The sequence below is a fragment of the Balearica regulorum genome, chromosome 4, assembly GCF_011004875.1.
Source record: "Balearica regulorum gibbericeps isolate bBalReg1 chromosome 4, bBalReg1.pri, whole genome shotgun sequence".
Classification (NCBI taxonomy): domain Eukaryota; kingdom Metazoa; phylum Chordata; class Aves; order Gruiformes; family Gruidae; genus Balearica; species Balearica regulorum.
Window position 1 is genome coordinate 904100 of NC_046187.1, and position 22760 is coordinate 926859.

Consider the following 22760-nt stretch of genomic DNA (forward strand, 5'->3'; position numbering starts at 1 on the left):
CTTAATTGCGACAGCGGCAATCTTTTCTCTGTATCCACTTCAAATGACCTCCTAAATTTCTTTTCTACTGTGCAACCTCCAACTTGGCGTGACAGGAAATTCAAACTTTAAAATTACAATTCACCTCGCTTCTTGAGCGATTCTCTCAGTTCTCCGCTCTGTGAAGAACGTTCATCCTAGTAATAGAGTACCTCCAAAGGGGGAGTCCCCTCTCCCCACCAAAGTGGCTTTTTCTCAGGAGGGGAGAAGACAAAAAAGGCAAAGAAGGAAAATCCATATGGTTTGGCACCGTAGTTTTATTGGAGGCAAGCGCCAGTGTACGAGGGCTTTGGCTTCATTTGAAATGCTGGATCACAGCCAGTCAGTCATTTAGATACTGGCAATACAAGAACCTTCTTTGCTCTCCATTTCTCACTCCCCCATAGGACACCAGGTTGAAACTCTGCTTCTAATGTTGGGCAAGCCAAGACCTCAAATTCTTTCCTATGCCATTTGATAACATCTGGCTGCGTCTACTTCACGACACTCTTACGCAATCCATCGCAAGCTGGCTGGTAATTGGATAATGCCTCAGCCTTATGGGGGTAAATGATCTGACTGCGATAGGGATGGAAGCATATTAACGGAAGCTGCACAGTTACACCCTTTGTAAAATGGTTTGATAATAGGCCAAATACTTAATAGCAACAAATAAACTAACCCCCAAACCAAATGAGCAGATCTATTTACTTAGGCCTACTTTACATACCGAGTAGGAAGAGATAAGCGTTAGAGCAGCTATTCCTAAAGTGCACTGACTGAAGAATGTGGAAAAATCTTTCATTGGTAGTTTTTGTAGAAAACTATGATTCTTTTTTTTTTTTTAAACAAAACAGAAACAAAACCGTACCTAACCCCAGCTTAGGTACAAGGACTGTACAACAGCCAACTCCTGAGAAAACCTACCAGCCATGAATAAAAGAGCCTGACAAATCAGTAATTCCTATACAAGATGACCACAGATCACGTCCCGAGGGACAGCGCAAGTTGTCCCAGAAGGATTTCGTCTGGCAGTTGGCTCCGCCGCTCCTTCTCCGCTTTACGCCCTCTCCAAACCTAGCAGACAGATCAGTCTTCTTTCTCAAGGCAGACTGGAAAGCCAAGACGACAGAAGCAGCAGGCTGACTAGTCAAAGACGGCTTACTGCCTCCATGACCGCCCTACCAGTACTGCAGTGGCTACGCAAGCACTGCAGGTAAAGCTGCACTTACTCTTCTACTACGTGTCCGGCCCGATGGCAAAAAGAACAGACTCTGTGGGATGTCTGTATAGGCAGGGATAGCAGGCAAAGACAGGAAAGGCTACGGTGGGAGGGGAAGTGCCGGGTGTGCTTAGGAGGAAACATCACGCTTTGGCTAGAAATGCAGAAGCTGCATGGTATTGAAAGAGTTTAGGAAGCTCCACCTGGAAACAGAGACACAGATTTTAGGGAGGGGTAGGCTGGACAAGAGCGCCATTGTTGGAACTTATGATGCAAGGGGCTGGGAGGGAACGAGAGAGAAGGAATAAGTGGCATGGATAGTTACAAAGTCAGCAGGAAAACTGGGGTCCCAAGGCTGGGGGCAAATGAGAGACAACATAAGCGGGAGTAGTTAAAAAAGGTGCTAAAAAAAAAGCAAACTATAAATTTAACTGAGATGGGTATTCTCAGACTCAAGAGTAAAATCCGAAGTTCCCGATTTGAAGTGTTACAAAATCCATGAATGCAAGTGAACAGAAAACTCCTCAGAGATAGAGTACCACATCAGAATGAACAGACTCGCTACAAGAAGTCACCAAACTGGGAGCCAGAATGCAGGTGGCTCTTTGAAAAGTATTGCACGGAAAGAGGAGAACGAGAATAGCAATCTTGCTCTTCTATGCAGACACGCACAAAAAGCTGTTTTCCTCCTACACGACTTGCACAGCGGCCTATGACAACAGCTGTTTTTACCTCGCACAGTAAGTTACCTTTTTTTGCAGCACTCACTGAACAAGTCACTTCCGGGGAATGCGTGATCCCAAAGGTACAATGTGCACGGGTCTCAAGTCACAAGAGGAACCTTGGAGGGATTCCACCTTTCTGGAGTGTAATCTTCCCCAGAGCATCCACTGGGGCAGGGCTGCATACCATTTGCACAATCGAGCCCTAGATTTTTTCATCATTCCAAGTATATCTCATGTTGTGTAACGAGTACTGTATCACGCTCCTGTTACAAATGACGTGAAGAACAAACATGGCTAAATTGCTACCAAACCATTTTAACTACAAGCATAACTGAAGACAAACTATGTTCAGCATAAAAATCAGAAGCGATGATTAAATTGGAACAAGCGGGGAATTTGGATGAAAAGTTTTTGTTTATTTGCAGTTAGCACACACCTTATCTTTCATTCACAGCGCGTGAATTCTGGTCAGGCCCGCAGCTGAGTCATCACGTGTGGGACAACTGAGCTGCTTCTCGTGCCTGACCCGGCATGAGAAAGAGATAGTGCAGTTAAGCCCTGAAGCAAAGGACATCTCACTTCAACAGGAAGTGATGAGCTTTAGACAGGTCTTCTGTCTTCATCTAATTTTCATCTTGTAAATAACCAAGCAAGACTTGAGTCTTGAGGATGAAGAAGAGGGAGGAAAGGAGGAGAAAAGAGCAAAGCCACAATCCTCTTGTAGTCCTCCAAAACAGTACAAGAGAAGGAGGATATCCTGATCTGCGAGGGGACGCAGAATTTTACGGAGGCTTTTAGTAAGTTGCGTTGTTTGGTTCTGTTTTTTTAAATTCATTTATATTTCCATTTGCCCGTAAACAGAAAAGAGAGGTTGCTCAGAAGCCGAGTTCTGCTTGTTTCTTTGTTCTAGACTAGTCGAACTGCAAGTATTTCACTCTGCGTTGCCTTAACAATATAGATGCTGATCTTTCAGACCCCTTCCTCTAGGCAATTACCATTCTCCTCCTCTTTACATGATAATTGTAAAAGAAAAAAATAAAGTAAAAATTCCTCCATTAGTTACCTATGTTACCAAAACTACCAGTTCATTTGCCAAGGCTGCCCTTAATTCTAGCAGCAAGGGAATAATACCATTGTTTCATGAATGCAGCCTCCAGCTGATTTAAAGAAACCCTCCTGTCAGAATTTAAATGACTCATGATTTTTGCACTGCACAGAGAATGTTTTAATTTACATAATTATACCTGTATAAACTATGCACTGACTGGTTCCCAATCTTGAGTTCACTCCAAAGTCTCCCTAAGGGAAAGGTGTCACATGTGACGAGAAACAGTTTATGAGTCTGCAAACGTGAAGGGCGAGAACAAAGAGCCAAATCACTTGCCCTTCTTATGACAAGAAATCCTACTTACTGCAACACCCCCAGCAAGCACGAGCACCAATTACTTGCTGAAACGTGAAACAGCTAGTAGCATCACCAACACAGACACCAAAGTCTACTTTTTAGGTTTTAAACGCTGCGATTGGAGCATTAGCAACAACTAGTATTACCTGCAGCTACTATCACAATGTCAGCGAGTTGCGTATGGACCTTGAGCTGCTCTTTTGGTGTGTATCTGTGAGTAATGGTCACTGTAGCATCACCTGAAACATAAGAGATGATCAATTAATTGTCACACATACAATGCCCGTACAGCATTTACTTTCAGGCGCAAATGACTTGGTTTGGTACATTAACAACAGTACAGATGATCATGAGATTTGTGTTGCGGTGCAGCCAGCATGCATTTTTTTCAGCATAGGCACAAATCTCACATCACTTGCTGTTCACACTTCTGAAAAAAACATTTATTCTTAAAAAATTCTCACAGGATGAATTCATTAATACATTGTGGACTGACTTAGTCCTTCATCAGTTTCATTACGTTTAGTGGAATTACACAGAGCACACCCAGCACCGAATTTGGCGTCTACCTTATTAAGCACAATTTGTATAGTGTGTGATAAGACTCAGCTGTCTGTCACGAACCGAAGCTTCAAGTACAAGATCACCACGTTCGGATCTCTGTCCTCAACCAGACCTGTCCTGAAGCTCCCTAGATGCTTCCCATGACTTTCTGTTGTATAGACAGGAAGGAAGACCGCAGTCTTCCCTGTACCCGTGACCTAACTTCACAACAGCCTTTCCCTCGAGTCAACGTTTAGTCTTTGCCCCGTGTTTTTGACAGATTTTGAGTGCTCAAGGAATATAAACGGTAATTCAAGTTCAGTGAAGTGGCACTGCGTATTACTGATATTCCCTCTCTCTAGAATTAACACGGCTGATTATCTGGACAGCAACAGGAGATGACAACTGAGGCTCTTCTCTTTGTAAGCTCTGACTGCATGGGGAATGACTCCAGTAGCTAGGACGCTCCCGGGCCAAGGGTCTTTGCTCAGAAATCCTGCAGACCAGTAACTGCACGCAAGGGTCAGACAACAAAATCCCTCTCTCGACTGCAACGCTACTAGATTTCATCACGGAGAGGCATTCTTGAACCCAATCAACAGAAGCATCAGTATTTACAAAATCCCAATGGGATGGGTCCAAGGCGGTTTATCACCACAATCACTTAAGGAATCAATACATCCAGTGCGTATATTTTTTTTCCACACAATTACAGCATTTCAAGTCATTATTTTATGTAGCTCGAGTGCCACAACAGGAATGGAAAAGACTGGATTTTTGCAGATGTCCTACAAACTCTTGTGCGTCCCAATAAAACAAAAACAGCTGAACCCTTACTTCACACCAGAGCAGGAAGCGTTTCAATTTATGTCAAATAGAAGCACATATCCTTTTGGGCAAACTCATAAGATATGGGGCCCGCTCTTGCACATACCCACGTTTTTTGGCAAGAAGGTACAATAAACCCTCCTTGTAAGACATGAAAAACCTCGTGCTGTTTGATGGAGATACTGAGGAGACACCACCGCACACAAAAATTGTCACGGGGATAGGGACCGCAGTCTCTCCTGCATCCAACAGCATGGGTGGCAATCCCTCAAGGACTGCCACAGAAAACAACAAAGATAACTATCAATCAGAGGCCTCCCAACACTCTCCCTGTCAACTACTTCTACCGCAAAGCGTTCAGGTGTTACATCCCCCATCTCCACCTTCTGCTCATCATAGACTCCTAAGCCACATTATTAACCATTCAATAACAGTTTTTGCCATTTCAGACGTTACCACCACATCTGCTTCCTCTGGAATGTGTCTGACTGATCTAATCTGTGCCTCTCATCTCATTAACTCGCTTCCTCACGCATCTCATCTTCAACCTGTCTGTGCTCGGACTTCTCTGCTCTTTCCCCTCATCTTTGATTCCTCCTCTCCTTCAGTCTCTATAGTTATATCGTCTCCTCAAAGAGAAGTATATCAAGATATTTTCAGATAATGAGAACAGAAAAGTACACATGCATAAGCAATTCCATGAAATAAGGGGAATTGCCAGAAATTATAAATCTCTCACCGACATTCTATAACTTCCCATGAATCAAAGTCCATCGAGAGCTTAGACGGCTAATCATCTTAAAAAAAATCTCTGCAATAACCCTTCCTATGATAGCAACATCCCAGGCGGTACACAAAGCCTGCATGTCAAGATTTCTTCCCTGAATACCTTTGGGATCATGAAATAAAAACTATCACAGACAAAACAACTGGAACAGAACTGAACTATTACTCCTTAATACCCCTCATTTTGCTAAAATAAAGCAGCATGTCTCCAGCTGCCGATTCGTTTTTATGTAGGCCACACACATACTCTTCTGAGTGAGCTGCATCCAGGCTGTATAGAGGGTCCAAGTTGTCCTTCTTCGGAGGCCTCATTCTCCAAACATACTAATAACACATCACTTTGTCCCCTGCAGAAGAACCATGACTATTCTTCCATGTGACACACTCTCCTTTTCTGGGCTAATGCTCTGTCGATCACACTGAAACTCAGGGATTCTCTGAAGTGCCGTCCATCACGTACGAAAGGCAAACAGCCTTATCAATGGATTCTGGAAAGAACGGCTTGAATAAAATAGACGAATCTTCTGATGCCTATTTTAAGCAGATGATGGATGTCTTGCCCAAAATCCCAATCCTTACTTCCAAAAATATATACGTATATGTAATGAGATTCTTTCCATCTCTTATCTTGTACTCAGCAGAGCGGCTAAGAAAAAACGACAGATAAAATCTAAAGTTACAAATATTCACACCTTCTGAGAAATAAAATCAGTGCTATTTTCCCAGCAAGATTTTAGTGACGAACTTGTCTGTAGTCAGCTCCTGAAACCAAGTAATCGCTCCCGCTACCAAAAAGGAAAGGAAGAAAAAAAAAAAAAAAAAAAGCCCCTACCCTCAAAATAGCAGTCCAGAAGCTTACAGACACCTCAGAAAGGGTAGGTTTTCCATTTATTTGGGATCATGCCAAAACAGAAAATAAACAACAATTTTTACACTGCTACTTCTGCTGAAAGAAGAGGAATATATTTAGCAATTAAGATTCCACATGATACTGCTCAGTCAATTCACTAGCTTATAAAATAGAGACAGTCTCTTGACCTGCCTACACAAAACACAATTTGTTTTGTAAGGGTTCAGATAGTTTTCCCATCTGATCAGATATTGCCACCTGCAGGACACGACCATTTCTACATACAAAACATCACAGGTGAAAACAGACCCCAGCTTTTCAGTTTTGTTCATCATCTGTAAAAAAACCCACAACTGAAACCTACAACAAAACCAAACAAAAAAAGTAGTATCACAAACAGACCTTGCATTTCTTCTTAATAAAATGTATCTAACCAAGTGAGCCCAATTGCTGATAAAACTCTATCCCAGCTGATAACCTGAGAAAAAAAGTCTGTTTCAGCACTTAACTGTAAGTCTTTTCTGGTCCCCAATCCCCTGTATTAAAAAAAAAGAAAAAAAGAAAAAAAAAAGAAAAAAATCCCCAAACCCCCAAAAAAGCGCCCACCTTCCACTTCATTTCTACTAACAGGTTAAAATTTTTCTAAGCACGTGCTTAAGAAGAAAGCCCGCCTTTGGTAAAAATTAGCAACTCCAACACGTAATTTTCAACTCCAAAACACACTTCAGCTCCAAGCTTAACACACTTGCTAAAGCTACCTCATCTTGTATGCCGACAGGTATCTGTGACCATAATGCACAAATTTTGCCCTGGCATTATTCACTAAGGAAACGGGCGGACAAGATTATTCCGTCAATGCTATTTTTTTTATTACGTTCACATTTCCAATCTTTCCTTTAGCTCCACCTCCTCGATGTCATTATACTTCAGCTTTATGCCTTCTCTTTCACTGTTTATCTCTGTTTTGTCTCAACTACCTTCAGTCTCTTCTCTGTCACGATACATCCAGAAATTCTGACAGCCCTTGAGGTAGAGCAGAAACGGCCGTCAAGCCTGCCTTCCCTTCCACACGTCGTCCGGGCTAGCCTCTCGTTGCATAGAGCAGAAGCAGAGAAGAAAGCTAACCGCCAAAGACCAACCAGATCTTCAAGGACAGCCTGAGCTGTGAGTCGGGAATGAAAACTACACTAAACTACCCCAACTACAAAAGTATTTATCACCATGTACACAAAAAATACATACTTAATGCTAATTTATTGTCAAAGAAGTACAAACGTTCCTTTGTTTTCTTGCGGCTAGCTGCTTTAAACTATATACTACCACTCTAGTGTATACTACCACTCGGCAGGTTGGAAAACAAGAAATACTACCTTAAAAATAAATCCATTTCTTCAGAATAAGCAAAGATAACTTCAATGACTTAACTCTTTCTACATCTAAATTCCACTGTCACTGTCAGTAGGGGAATATCCGAATATTCTTCTGTCCCTACATAGAATCCTTGACATACATAGCATCAATGACAACGCCAGTAAATAGGGCTGCCAGTGAAGTCATGCGTAACATGTCAGGAATCAGAACGTAGGCAGATGACCGTGAAGTACAACCAAGTTCATTCACAGGCCAAACTCATGGACAACCCCCCCAAAACAAGTCAGACTAGCAGGCAGTCACCTAAGAACTACAAACCCAGGATACAAGTAAACAAAACAGTCACGGATCCAACTAATTCACAAGCTGAAAGCTACAAAACCGTACGTACAGCTAAAAAGCATCCCTCCAACTACTATGGGTTTTGTAACAAGTTGCTGAACAATCACAGGTCACTAAGCCTCCTCCTCTCCAACCGAGAAACACGCAAGCAGTTTGCAACACAACTCTGTGTTGTATAAAGCCTATTTCAAACACCAAACTGCACGGCCAGTGACATATAAAACCCAGGATTTGAAGCAAATGGCAAAAATGCTACTCATTTTCATGGGAATGGGGATGAGACCTGAACTATGTGCTGATGGTAATTACAATTCAAACGCTGAGAGAAGTTTCAAATAGCAACTTTCCCACAGAGGCTGAATGCAAAAACCAACTCTATGATTAGTAAGAAGCTTTTAGTGTTTTATTATATTAATAACAGATTTCACGCCACTCCTATTAAATGTGCCTGGGATTAAACATTCATGTTTACCTCATTTGCGCACACCACCTTGGCAGTTTCTAACATCAAAATGAAGTTGCAAAAGGCCAGTATTCTATTTAAATTATATTTGTTTTTCTTTCTACGGCACAATTCCAGCAGCACATGCATGCTTCTGTAATTAGAATTAATTAAAATTATCTCCATTACAACCCCCAATTTCCAGGGGGATATAAACTGCACTGCAGAAAAATCCCCCAGGCCAACATGTAATATCACAGAGCTCACGCTGAAAAGTTACTTTGGTGGTCATTTGGATCTTTTCATTATCACCATCTCACTAACGTAGCACAACGCAGGAATCGTGTCATGTGTATTTTTATATATGCATATGTGCATATCTGTATATGCGTGTACGTATATACGTACGCGTGCGCGCGCGTGTATGAAAAACTTCAAATTACTACTACGTAAGCACGAGGATAAGGCATATAGCTATATTACTTTGTATAAACACCCTATGAACCTCTGTAGCTCTTTAAGGCCACACCGTCAGGCGTCATCCTCGGCCTTCAGCGCTAAGCAGGTTCAAACAGTAGCTGTTTCCAATGGAGGACAAAATGATGACCTAACACCAGAAAAAGTCGGGTCCGGAATCCGCTCTCCTGCAAATACGTCAGGAAATGTATCAGCAAATCTATTTCCTTGCTCTGGTTGCAAATACTGTACAAGAGACAAAAGCTTTCTCTTTTTATCCGAATCCTCTGGTCAGCTTTATTTTAACCACTGCACAAATGGAAACATTCAAACAACACTGATGAACTTACCTCCAGGCCTTTCATGCTCTCCATCAGTATGTAAAAGCATTGAAATTGGCATTCCAACATTCTTAGATCTTCCAGCTACAACAACATTTTTTCCAAATGTTTGTATTCCTTATGGGGGGTGGGGGAACAAAAAGGGGAAAAAAAAAATTGTATTCTGCTATTTTCATATACCTAAACCCTTATTCTCAACCCCCAAGATATAATTCACTGTTGTGGAATGCTGACAACAACATGACTTGAAAATCCACAAGGCTGAACTTGAGGGATGAATCCACAAAACAACTTCCAATTTTCACCTTAGAGAAACCAAACTAGCAACTCGTTCCAGTTATCTGAATCACCCTTCGGAGGGACTGAATTTCTCTTCTCTGAGAAATGGAAGCTCTTATGTCTACCAATAAGAACATGTACATTATATTTATAAAATGAAAACTATTGAATACATATGCATTCTTTTCCCCTTCTAGTACTGAATTAAATGATCCCATTTTTGTCCTTCTTTCTTCCTCATGCCCCACAAGAACCTACGCATTCAAATCTTCTATTTGATAAATAATCAGGAGGTCAGCAGTATCACAGAAAGGTCCTTGCAACATGATAAAAGGCAGAAAATAAGTTACCAAAGTGTTTCACCAAGTATTCTATGCAGACTACTGTCTACAGTTAATTAATAATTATGCTACTGGCAAAAGATCTCATCTATTTGGCACCTCCTTATTACTTAGATTAATCCTCTAAATGTTTGTTCTTCAATCAGCCCAATACATTTAGATAACCTACACCTTTTAACTCACACCTGACTTGATCGTTCCTTCATCTTCCGAGATAAAGAGAGTTTCAATACAGTTCAGTTTCTTACCTGTTCGTTTTATGATTTCCCACACGGCAGCAGCAGTGGCAGGTATTATAGAAGGTTGATCAAGACACAGACGTCCGATATTCATAATATGAAATCCATCCACATCCTTTTCAGGTGCGATAGCGTTACAAACTGTTCGTTCATCTATGTGATCTAGGAAAAACATTGCTTTCACGTTACAGTTCTTGCACTTGTCAGGTCTCATCAATACTATCTGATTTATTACAGAGAAACACACAAGTTGGGTCTAGCTAGGGTTATTATTCATTATGAATCAACTACACTCCCCCTCTAAAGGCAGCAGTTACAACTTCAGCTTTTCAAGTCATCTACTGACAATTAAATGATTCAGTTTGTGACACTGCTAATACAACAGATTCAATCAAAATAGGAGAGGCCGACAGTCAGCTGAGAATGACCACCTAGTAACTATAAAAATAAATGTTTAAGCAAGACATTTGAGAGTGACTTCTGCATTCTACGGTTAATGTGCACGTTACCCGTCTCTAAGATCACAAAGGATACACGACCTCAGTTTTAAAAAAATGTACAGAAACCCTAAGCTGAAATAGCTTTGCAGGCCTAGCTTTCATTTTCCATTTTACAACAAAACAACTGGTTTTAGCGATTTGCTAATCAGCAGGACCGAAACATATCCTCCTTCACTGGAAAACTGTGAGAACACATCACATTGTTTGATACTGATGAGCTTGAAACGCTAAGTAAGGCTTAAACTACGATACCTACACATAATTTATGACTCATATCTATTTGCACAGAGCATCTGTCATACGCATATTGACACTGGATGGGTCTGCAACTATTTAATGCTTATACCGCATAAACATTGGCACCGATTATGAGAAAAAATACGCGTTAGCCAGTCTCACCTCTGCAAAACTACAAACCCAAGTATAAAGCTTGCAAACGTAAAGACACTCCAGGGGAACAGCTCTACAAAATGTTCCCATACTGACCCAGAAAGCAAACTTTGTTTAATAAATGCATTTACCCAGGGGTACCTCAGTCACAAGTTCACAATCAAAGAATAGTTTGGGTCCGAAGGGACCTTTACAGGGCATCTAGTCCAACCCCCCTGCAACGAGCAAGGACATTTTAGTCTATCGCTTCATTGCTTAATAAAGTCCCAAACTCCTTCCAGGATTATACTTCCAGCTTTACTTCCATCTCAGAAGGATTATTTTTTCTATCTTTCATACAACAAAACCTCACCCATTCGAGGCTAGATCCCTAACACAACTCTGCTATTTAACAGTTGGGCTTGATGGTCTTAAAGGTCTTTGCCCATCAAAACGATTCTATGATTGTGAGGCGACGTATCCCAAAGTCCAATTCAGGAAGCGTAACAGGATGTTTAAAAAAGCCAAATCAAAGGAAATGAGTGTTCATTACAAGATTCGTAAGTTCCCGGTAAAATTATTTTATAGACGTATATAGGATGTTTGAATTCAGTAGTCAACTAGCTTTATGTAGGTATTCTGTGATTTTGCTTTAAAACGAGCTAGCTAATTAAAAGATATCATCCATGTTATAGAACTTTAAACGTGATAATCTCTTGTTAAAAGATTTCCAATAGAAAAAAACCCTCGAATTAAACCAGACTACTATGATTTACAATTTAATTCTCTATTGTCCGATGGGAGGAAGTTTACTTCTGAATCCGAATCAGAAAAGCCTGTGGAAATTAAGATGTTAAGTACATCGATTAAAGAGTCTCTTACAAGTCAAACTAGCCTAGTCCAGATTGAAGGCAACCATAACCTTGTTTTTGTGTCAGCTTGGGGAATTTTTAAAAAAAAAAAAAACCCAACAAACCACAAACCACAAAGAAGAAAGAAATTTGGAGTAACCTATAAACAGTTTTCGCAAAAGACGACTCGTTAACCTTAGGCAAGTTAGCTGTTCAGCAAACAAAAACCTGGCAGGCACGCTTCTCCTTGCGCCCAGGATAGGACAGAACGCTGCTCTGACAAATGCCTCCTCATGGCTGTCTGTCTTCTGCTTCCCAAAAAGAGACAAATAATAGGTACCTCCACAAAAAAGGGAAAGAAATCATGCTTTACAGGGATTTTTTTTTCCACCCCCACTCAAAACTGATTTGCACAATTTCAGAAGAGGGCACATGGCACCGGAAGAAATGCAGCTGCGTAGCTGGGGACAAGTAGGCTGACACGGGCCTGAGAAGAGAGGATGCGGACACCTTCCCTTGCTCAGAGACACTTCTGAAACACTATCTTGGGCAGGCCATCTCCAAACAAACCAAACAACCCAATTCAAGCTATATAGACAGTTACTATGTTACTTAATGAGAAAATTCCATTAGCCTCAAGAAATCTATTTTCCTGGTTAGTTGACTGAAGAGAGCCTCAGTTATTTCCAGAGGAACAAAACAATTTCCTAAGCACGTTCCTTTCAGTCTTACTGACAGTCATACACACTACTCACCAAGCCAAGTTCCTCTCTGCACTCACCCTTTCACTTGTTCATCGAACTCGCGAGGCGACACCAGGCATCGCTTGCCTAGCTACCTTGACATGCACAGAGAGAAACTCTTATTCGCACAATGAACAACGTGTACCTCTAATGCTGACACACAAAAGAATCAAGACTGGTTTTCAAAAGGAACACCGATAAAAATTAAAACGTAGCAAAAAAGGGATTCGAAAACGATCAAGAAGTACAAACGTGGAGCAGGAAGGAAGCTGTTGAGCAGCAGCAGCAATGAGCGCCCTGGAAATAATTTTGAGAAGCTATAGCGAGACACTGCTATGATCTCAACAGTCAGTTCCACCAAAACAGACTGCGCTGGCACAGTCTGCCACAACAGAGGGATATCATGTTTGCACTCTTTTGTCTCATACTTCTCTGCTGTTTACAACTAAGCAAATTGTGAGATATTCATATTCTATCTCAACTAAAGATCTAAAATTTCACAGCCATCTTCCAGGCTATTTAAAAAAGATACAGGAAACTCTCCACAAAACCATTACCACGTCACAAGTAACGCCCTCAAAAGGTGCACAGAAAGGAAGTTTTCCTCAAGCAAAGATGACAATGCTCAAAGTTAAGTTGCTCCAGCTCACAAAAGTGAAAGAGAACAAACATATTTTCTGCTTCTATTTTTATCCCAATGTGAAATGGCTTAACCATTTAAGTGTACTAGCATCAGAGGTTACAACTGATGCAACTAGAATTATCTTCAGGGTTTCTTTTCTTTTTTCAAACGTTGAACAGGTTTAAATTCACTAAGTTTCAAGACTTAAGTCTGTTGTTGAACCATGTATCGATGAAGGCAGACGGCTCAAGAGCAGACTATAATGACCCGATATCTTCCTCAAAAAACTGCATTTCTCCAAGCGGTACCTAACAATTTTATCGAGTATCCACACAAGTAAGTCAAGTGACGCATGACACCTCCTATTTCTGTGGAGCACAACAGCGGATTGGGAGTCCAGGGGATGAGTGTTTCCCTTGCTACATGCTTCAGACAAAGCCTTCCATCCCTAGGCTGTCAGTGCTCCATCTTTTGCACAAGTTCTCACTACTGAAATGAAAATTTAGTACATTACCTGTTTTCCCTAGTCCGTTCTTAGTGGGACAGAGGTATGTTCAAAGGAAACCAACCACGTTCCATCAGCTCCCAGAGCCCCTCACTAGGTGTCCAATTTGTTGTCTCCTTACTTGTGTTATACTCCCACCTTGTGGCCAATTTATTTCAACTGGCTTTTTCATCTAATTCATCTAATACGAAGCACAAAACTTCCTCATCACAAACACTGATGCTCATTACAAATCTAATAAAGCATCTCTTCCTCTGTAACACTCAGCACCTGGCCCAATTTTTGCTGTTGCATAGATATGAACTTAAATAAAGGCAGCAAGAACTATCTGAAAGGAAAAAACCAAGACTAGGAATAAGAGCGGAAATGAAGAGCTTACCTAGCAACAAAGCTGCAACTTCACCATTATGAGAGATACTAATAAACAGTAACCCCTAGAATCCCAGCTAGTGCTAGAAATCATGCCTATACATGCCAACGAGACAGCTCCTGCCCTTCAAAGCACACGGTACAAACCTATGATAAAAGACAACACTTGGGAACACAGAGACAGGACAAATGCAGTATGCCAGGCCGTTTATTACAACGGCTCTACGCATCCAGGCGCCTCCCCGTTAGGAAGCATACAGCGGCTTATCTAACTTGACTTAGGTAGATTTAGATGAAAACTGCAAGTTTTATCACTGCCAAAAAAACATGTTGCCAAGTGATATTTTAGTGAGATTTTATTACAAACTAGGAGAAGGGAAATAAAACCCAAGAATATAGTAGAAGCTTTTAGAACCTTAGCACAAAGCTCACCTGGAACATTAGGGACAGCATAGAAAACAAACAAATGTTTAAGGCAAAACCTGAAATCACTGTGAGAAAGGCCGTAGCACCATCTGCTAGATAGCGTAACTTGGCACGATACGGGGGATGAATTTATGGCAAAGGTCTTGGAGATCAAGGCAAAACAGGGCAGTATGTTAAAAACAAAACTAAACAAAAAAAAGAGAAAGAGACTGGAAAAAGTGTGAGTATGGAGGGAAATTCCTTGAAATAGCCTTCTGACTGAACTTTAAAAAATGGCAAGATTGACAATATGAAATGATTCTTACCATTTCATTTGCTTTTTTGTTTGAAATGAACTGCAGGGTAGTATACAACAAAAAAATTAACATCTCACCTAATCCTTCATTATGCGTGTCACTAAGACACACTTGCAATCCAAAATTGTCAGACTCTTTCGTCTTATGTTGACTGTATATGAAGAGTGGGACAAAAGATGTCACCCACCTGGGAGAGGTAGCTGAACTAATAAACCACTAACAGTTGAATCCTTGTTGAGTTTTACCGTCATATCCAAGAGTTCTTCCTGAGAAACTTCTTTAGGCCTCAGTATGATCTCACTAGAAATGCCTGATAAAAACCAAAAACAGAAGACACGTATTAGTATCAGGAAATTTATCTATGGACAGCTTAGTATTTTGTCTAAAAATCCACCCTATTTTTAACAACTGTCTTAAATAACCATGAAAGACCTGCTAAGAATTCTACTTTTGCTGCCTGGTCTTTCATGCTCTATTTCTAGATGTCAAGTACAATCTTACAATGAAACATACAAGGAAAAAACCCAAACAAACAAACAAATCTATAGTAGCACCTAAATTAAACAACAGTTTAGAAATATTTGGAAAATAAAGCATGTAATTCTCAAGAGCACATTTGTAGAAAAGTTACATCTAAAACCAAACAGATAAAGCTACATTAGCATTACTGGCATTTTATCTGATATCTTTTCTGCTTCTGCGGGACAAAACTCATTATTAAAAGAAAATTTTTCAAGTTACTTCACAAGATTGCAGTTTCACTGACAGCAACAATGCTCAAGTTCCCTGTTGAGACTGTGATACTCTTTCATTTGGAGATGAGATGTAGTAGTGACTGGGCTTTAGCCCAGGTAATCGCTCACTTAGCTTTACTGTTTGATTTCATTATGTCTGAAATCTTGCCCTTCATATTCAGAGCCGTGAAGCCCTGGTTTTGGATTGGCTTGCCTGGCCCTACTGTGGACCTAGAGCATTCAACTGGACAGATGTTCCGTGACATGCAGCAGATACACAGCAAGATTGATGTTATGAAGAAATCACTGACATTATGAAGCAAAAGGCTCTTGGCAGTATCTTCCTGTAGACCTGGTTACTTAATCACTGTTCCCATCAACTCCGAGGTATAGGGTTTGCTACCACGGTTGGAGGTGGGCTGAAAAATCCATGTATAAAAAGAACAATCTAACAAGTACTGAGGAGACAAGCTCTTAAGCAACTACTTCACATTCAAAAACAATCATAGTGTCTTGCAAAAACAACTACAAACTGACATAATTTCTCTCTGATTATCTTTATTCACCAAGCTCCTCAAAGCCAGTTAAGACATTTAACGCTCAAAAAAACTTTCCCAGCCTTCTCCTTTAGTTTCCAATTTCTTACGATAAGGGTGCAAACTGTTTCCTAACAACATTTTAAGATACAGAATTGAACTTAGGGCTGTCATTCATGTGCCATTAAAACTACCTTCATCACATGTCAATGCAACTTCTTTTCTTTTGGTTCATCAGAGAAGATGAGGAAGAAAACAGTTCAAAATTCAATTAAGATACAAAGGGGTTTCCCCCTTGCTTTTTTTTATTTTTAAGTAACAGTATCTGGTGCTTACCAAAAGATCATTTACATTACATAACACATACCTACAGCTGCAGCTGCTTTTATCTTGTTTCTGACATAGATATGACTAGCTGGATTGTCTCCTACTAATATGACAGTGAGATGAGGTCTCTTGTTTCCAAAGGATATCCACGATTCTACATCCCTTTGAACTTCTTTCAAAACTTGTTTAGCAAGCTTTGTTCCTGAGATAATGGTTGCTTCATCACTATAAAGACAAAAAGATAGAAAATATTTAGGTCAAAAGTGTCTTGTTTATGAAATTTTCAAGTGTGCCATCTACCACATTAAATACTTGCAAATGCTTTGATTAGTTAATTTGCCAGTATTTCAAACATGCTTTGAAACAAACTAACGCACTACAAATCCACCTGGGGAAAGCAGTGTTTCCCCACTCTTGTTTGAAGAGCGGCAATGTGCCATCAGTGCATGCAGAAGAATAGCTCAACCGCCACACCCCACCTTCCCAGCACACGTAGCCAGCCAGGTTGAACACATCTATCAACTCCTGCCTTTGGGAACAGAACATGAGAACGTTCTTACGCCCTTAAGTTTTTTTGGTGTAAGGAATTTTTAACCCACCTCCCTTCCAAATTTCCTTAAAAAAAAATAAATCTAACATGGGATTATTCACACTATTGTTTGGTGCATACCTAGATGACACTATTTCTAAATTTTCTTAGGACTTAGCTGATACAAGCCAGCGGTGACTAACTCGGGAGCTTCTGTCATACCCGCCCCACTTTTGTCCTTTCAATTCCCCTTCCCTCCAGTAACCTCCCTCTGCGCGCTCCCCGCCCCCCCAGCACTACAGCAGACGAACATCCTCCCTGGGTGCAGGGCCAACAACCATCACCCAACCCATGTAGAAAAGCAGAAGAAAACGGAAAAAGTCTTGTGCCTTGAGCTTCTCCTCAGCCCCCCTCTTTACCTCTACCATTGCTGTGATCGTGACCACAACCAAGGACGTGGAACACCCCCCCCCCCACACACACCAACCTGTAACAAACAAGACATCTCCAGCACGCATAACTTTCAGATGCTACGACATTAATTCCTTTTGTATCGGATAAGCAGCCTTTCAATATTAACTTTATTGCTTAGTGGTGGTGGTGCTTAGAGGGTAGAAAGCAAGAAGAGACAGAAAGCTATAGAGCAAGAAACTTTATTGCTGATCTGGTTTAAAATATGGTATTCTCTAAGATTCAAACCCATCACTTGAAGCAGCCAAAAAGATTATGCTGCATTTTACATAATTCAGCAATTTGCAGAGTTTCAATCATTCTCAGTAAATCTTCACGACCAAAGAAGCTAAGCGCACAAAGGTGCGGAAGAAGGAAGGTGAGGGGGAGCAGCGGTGGAGGCGGCACCACAGAGGACAAGACAATCACAAGACCACCCAAAATCACAGACTAGCTATGGTCTTATATAAAGAAATCATCCAAACTTAACCTCTATATCTGACTGACAGATGAAGAAATCCAGTCTACCTGAAAATATTTTTTTCTGGATTGGAAGTTAATAGAATTATATAAGTCTCTAATTACTACTGCTGCTCAACCCCTTCTAATAAATGAACAACTTGTAAGCAGTAACGTGAAAACCCCAAAAATGTATTTTAAAATAAACTTTACTTCAAATGGCATATGAGCCAAACCTTAATGATGCTCCAGAGACACCGCAGAATGGAACGAAAGTCGAATTTCTTACTTAATCTTACAAGCCCTACCCTCACCCTCAAATGACACTTTGGTGACAATAATATTACGACTTACCCTTGGGTAAAGCTCTTAATGTCTTCTATCAACTTCCCATGCTCACCTCACCAACTAACTGCTCAAAGATCAAGTGCACCTCGACTGAACAGCACTTCCTTCAGTACTATTTCATTCAGACCTTCCAAGTGTCAGCGTTATCTTACCTGGGTTGTTCTCCTGGTCTCCAGAGTCTTCTCCATCTTCCTGCCCGTCTGCTCGCTGTGAGCAAGCATAGGTGCTCCTCACCTCATACATGTCCATGGGACATATTCCACCTCAGTTCCAGCTTTTATCTACAGTGTCTCCTTCACTAATCAAACCTCTCATCTTCTCAAAGAAACTCCAAGAATCTTAACATGATACATACATACAGTTAACAGTGTTTCTTGGCACAATCATCTGAAACTACTACAAGAAAGTAAATACTATTCTGTCTGTAAAAACGCAGTAAAATAACACCAACTCCCCAGAAGCAGAACTACTAAGACAGACACAAAGTTAAAGTTACGAATGGACAAGTTCACTCCTCTCCTAACAAGCACAACTGTGCAGCAGCACTGCAAGAAAAGCCACCCTCCTGGTTCATCAGCTCCTAATCAAAGACCGTTGATGGATTACTTGATCTTACTTACTAGAAAGTAAGCCTGAGTAAGACAGAGTTTCCCCTCTGCAAACATCCTTTGCTTCCTTCTTTGAGATGAAGAGTTTTACATGTATACACACACGCACACACAGATATCGTAACCCCTGCTTTGAATTGAATAAATTAATTCAAAGTGACTACCCTTTGTAGCTGACATAGTTTAGCAAGGACTTGAGATGAGTTATAATGACAACAACACGGTATCATTATAACTTCAAAAAAAGAAAAAAATCACATTGCTTAATATTTAAAAAGAAAAACACACTCTACTGAGAACAACCTATCTGACTGTTTGTCAGGAAAGCAAAGCATTAGAAACATACTTAGCGCACAAAAACCGCAAATACCTTGTTTCTTTGAATTTTACACCAGCCTTAGCTACTTCTCAAACACAAGGTTCTGCACTGTTGAACTTCGAGAGATAGATAAATAGATAGATAGATAGATAGATACATATAAAGAAAAATAATTAAGCCAACAGATGTGGTTTAATTCTTTTCCGGTATGGCCTGCTCTCTACATGCTCATTTTCATAGATGTCTCTCATCTTCATTATTTATGTTTTAGCTATACATGCCTTTGGCACAAGACATTTCTTTCAATGTACTCATTACGCCAAATAAATAATTAATGCTCACCTGTGTAGCAATGCCATATATGTTTTAGATTACAAGGATTTAACAATGTTTTGGCGCCAAAAAAAAATTTCAATCCGTGTGTATCGCATTTCTATGCTATTTTTACTGTAAAAGCATTGCCAAAGGATCAGTTTTCCTAATCTTGAAGCACACAATTTTAAGTGTTTGCCTCTTCCTTAAAATCTACAAGTTCTACAAGCCTTGGCAAAAGTCAATTGTAAAAGACAAAAACTTGCCTGAAAACCAAAGTGTTTCAAGTTAAGATTACTCTCAAAAATTAATACTCTGGGGCAGCCCAGATATAGAAGATCAAAATTTTCACATATGCAGAAGGAAACAAGTACAACTATACCTTCGCAAGGACTTATGGAATGGCCCTGCTGTAAAAGAGCTACCCTCTCTTGGCATTCCGACAGGTGAATGGATACTTGGAGGAAGTTAAGAAAGGTCTCAAAGAGTAGCTCTACTTTTCATATTCATAACTTCAAGGTGCTGGCAGGGAGATGGTAAATACCATGTACATTTATGGCAAATGTTTATGAAAGTAACTTCAGGTCTCAAGAAGAATCTCAACAAAGACAAAGTACAGGGAAAAGAAATCTTCAGATAAACCTTTCAGTCTTTGCTTTGGAGACTGACCATGAACCACAGAGCAACTGAAATTACCAAATAATGGGAAAATGGTGTGTAAAGGGTCAGCTTTGTACCTTACAGAGTTACAGATAAAGAGCCCATCAAGTTATAGATGCACTCTTCTCTCCTAAGGCGGCAAAGAACAGCAAATCTTGTGGCTTTTTCCACCCCCCACACGCTAAATTTTACTCTTTGTTGAAGGCCAGAAAGCTTCCCCTCCACCCCCATCATCTGCTCACAGCTGATGATCGTACACCAATCCTGAGCCACATGAGTTCAGCCACCCATAGTTTACCAACATCGGTACTATGCCACTAACGCAAATCTTTTTTGGAATACAACTAACAGTTTTTATAAAGGTTCAGAAACCAAGTGCCCCAGCTGTCACAAGCCCCAAGCTATTAAAAGCATGCCACACATCCACAAGGTAAACTAGCTAACTAGTTAAAGTCTTTCAATGGAAATATTACACAAGAACTACATGAAAAAGTAAAGCATCAGCTGTACAGGAAGGTTACACTGCAGCAAGCTATTCAAGACATTGAAATTAATAAGTTAATTATTAATTTAAATTGTGTGTACATTACAAACTTGACCAGGTGTAATGACATATTTAATACGTGTTACTACGCCATCCTGTCCCACTGTCATCCTACCCGCTCATGGATGCTCTTATTCTGAACCCTGTGTGAGTTTACAACAGAACAATTCATATACTCAATCTTCCTTATTAGTGCATCCAGTGACGTGCAGGACATGACCAAAACAAAGATGTCAGCTGCTATTTTAGATCAACCTATACACTAAAAGCCCCAAAGCACATGGGGCATCACAACATGATCTTAGTCTCATACATACCGCACGAAAACCTCTGTAAAATCATTATAACAGGAGCACCTACTTTTTGCAGAACTGGCAGAACAGTTACTAGCAGCAAAGAACAGAAGCAGTCATGCACTGTGCAAGGAATACAGCTATTTGTGCCAAAACCAGCAGAACTGAATGCTCTGTTGCACAGGATATACAGAATATCTAGAAAATCAGACCCTTATTTCAACTGTCACAGTACAGCTTACTAATCTTTTCACATTTAAAAACACAAAGCAAAGGGGTTTTGCTTTCACTGTAGGCTACCTGTGACCCGCCAAACTCAGCAAACCTTCAGGTCAGTATTCAAGCCAACTCCAGTATAAACGAAAAGGCTGTCGAGCAAGAGCTGAGTTGAAACCCTCCAATCCACACCCAGACAAGCGCTTGTAGCTGCCGTGCCGCAATACCAACATGAGAGGCTCAGTCCAGCCAGCGCATTAAATGAAACACATGGATTAACGACATCAAGAGACGGGCCCTCGGTGTGTTAGAACGTGTCCTGCTCGCCCTGGCATCCAGGCTTTCAGCAAACACCGGCAGACCTCTGCTCGCTGCAGTGCTACGTGAGACACACTGTGACCGTGGGGTTCAACTTATTTATTTAAATGATTACGAGTTTAGTTTCTTTTTCTTTTAAATTTTTTATTTTGTCAAGAACAAAATTGCTGAGGACACCAGGATGCAATGGGATGGCCTGTCACCGTCACATGCCCCTTCATACAGGCAGCATACATCAGCAAAAATAATCATAGATGCCAAAAAATTTGTACATATACTAATTCTGTGCAAATCAAATGAGAGTCTCTTTTAGGTACCAGACACAACCAAACGTTTAATAGCCAGATTCCCCTCGGGGAGGAGACAGGAAGGCCCATCCATCGCCAGGGCTCCCCCATTTCAGTGCACCGTTTAAATCCTCGCTCGACCCACAACGTCCGCGCCGCGGCCCGCCCCGCCGCCGAGTACCTCTGCCCGCTGGCACCGACCCCGCGGAGCCCCGGCGAGAACCCCAACACAGCCGGGCTCCAGGGGAGCCACCCCGGAGGCGACCGATGATGGAAACGGGGCCCCGGGAGCGGAGCCGGGCCCTGGGGCTCTGCCCTCTCCTCTCCTCTCCTCTCCTCTCCTCAGGAGGTTGGCGCCCGCTCTGCCCGCCGCGCGCTCGCGAGCTTCCAGCGCGACCGTTAAACGGCGGCGGCGCGCGCGCGGCCCGCCTTTCCACAGAACGCTCCCCGCCGCACCGGGAGGAGGAGGAGAAGGAAGGAGAAGAAAGAGGAGGGAACGAGGATGAAGATGCCCCGAGCGGTGCGGCGTACCTGGCGGCGCTGCGAGGAGAGCTGCTGGTGCTGTAGGCGGCCCGGGGTGCCGGGCGCGAGAGGGCTCGCCATCTCCTCAGCGGCGCCAAGCCCGGTCGCAGCACGGAGGAGGATGAGGAGGAGAAGGCGGCCACCGCCGCCATGTCGGTCCCGACGGACGGAAGCGCCGCCGCAACCAAGCGACGAGGGGAGGAGCCAGGGCAAGTAGCGGGCCCGGGGCCGCGGCGGGGCGGAGCGCGTCGTTGAGGGCCGGGCGGAGCTGCCGGTGGCCGTGATAGGAAGAGCGGGCCTGAGGGGCGAGATGGGCGCACCGCCCGGCTGCATTGACCGGGCAGCGCCAGCGCCTCCAGTGAAGGCACACCTGTGGGCAGGCCCCGGGGCCGGCAAACCCTGCGGGTTTGTGTGCTGAGAGGGCGAGCG

At 41.8% G+C, this 22760-nt stretch overlaps 1 protein-coding gene across 3 annotated transcripts in view; it reads right to left on the reverse strand.

Annotated features, from left to right (window-relative positions):
- LOC104630115 (methylenetetrahydrofolate dehydrogenase (NADP+ dependent) 2 like) overlaps positions 1–22526 on the reverse strand; it is a 44593-nt gene extending 22067 nt beyond the window's left edge. For all 3 annotated transcript variants that reach the window (XM_075750811.1, XM_075750813.1, XM_075750812.1), the window contains exons 1-6: positions 22341–22526; positions 16507–16691; positions 15057–15179; positions 10198–10350; positions 9339–9446; positions 3517–3609 (exon numbers count right to left, since the gene is read on the reverse strand). In XM_075750811.1, coding sequence (XP_075606926.1) covers positions 3517–3609; positions 9339–9446; positions 10198–10350; positions 15057–15179; positions 16507–16691; positions 22341–22483 — 805 coding nt within the window. In that variant the 5' untranslated portion in view covers positions 22484–22526. The remainder of the gene's footprint in view (positions 1–3516; positions 3610–9338; positions 9447–10197; positions 10351–15056; positions 15180–16506; positions 16692–22340) is intronic.
- Between the last annotated feature and the right edge of the window lie 234 nt (positions 22527–22760).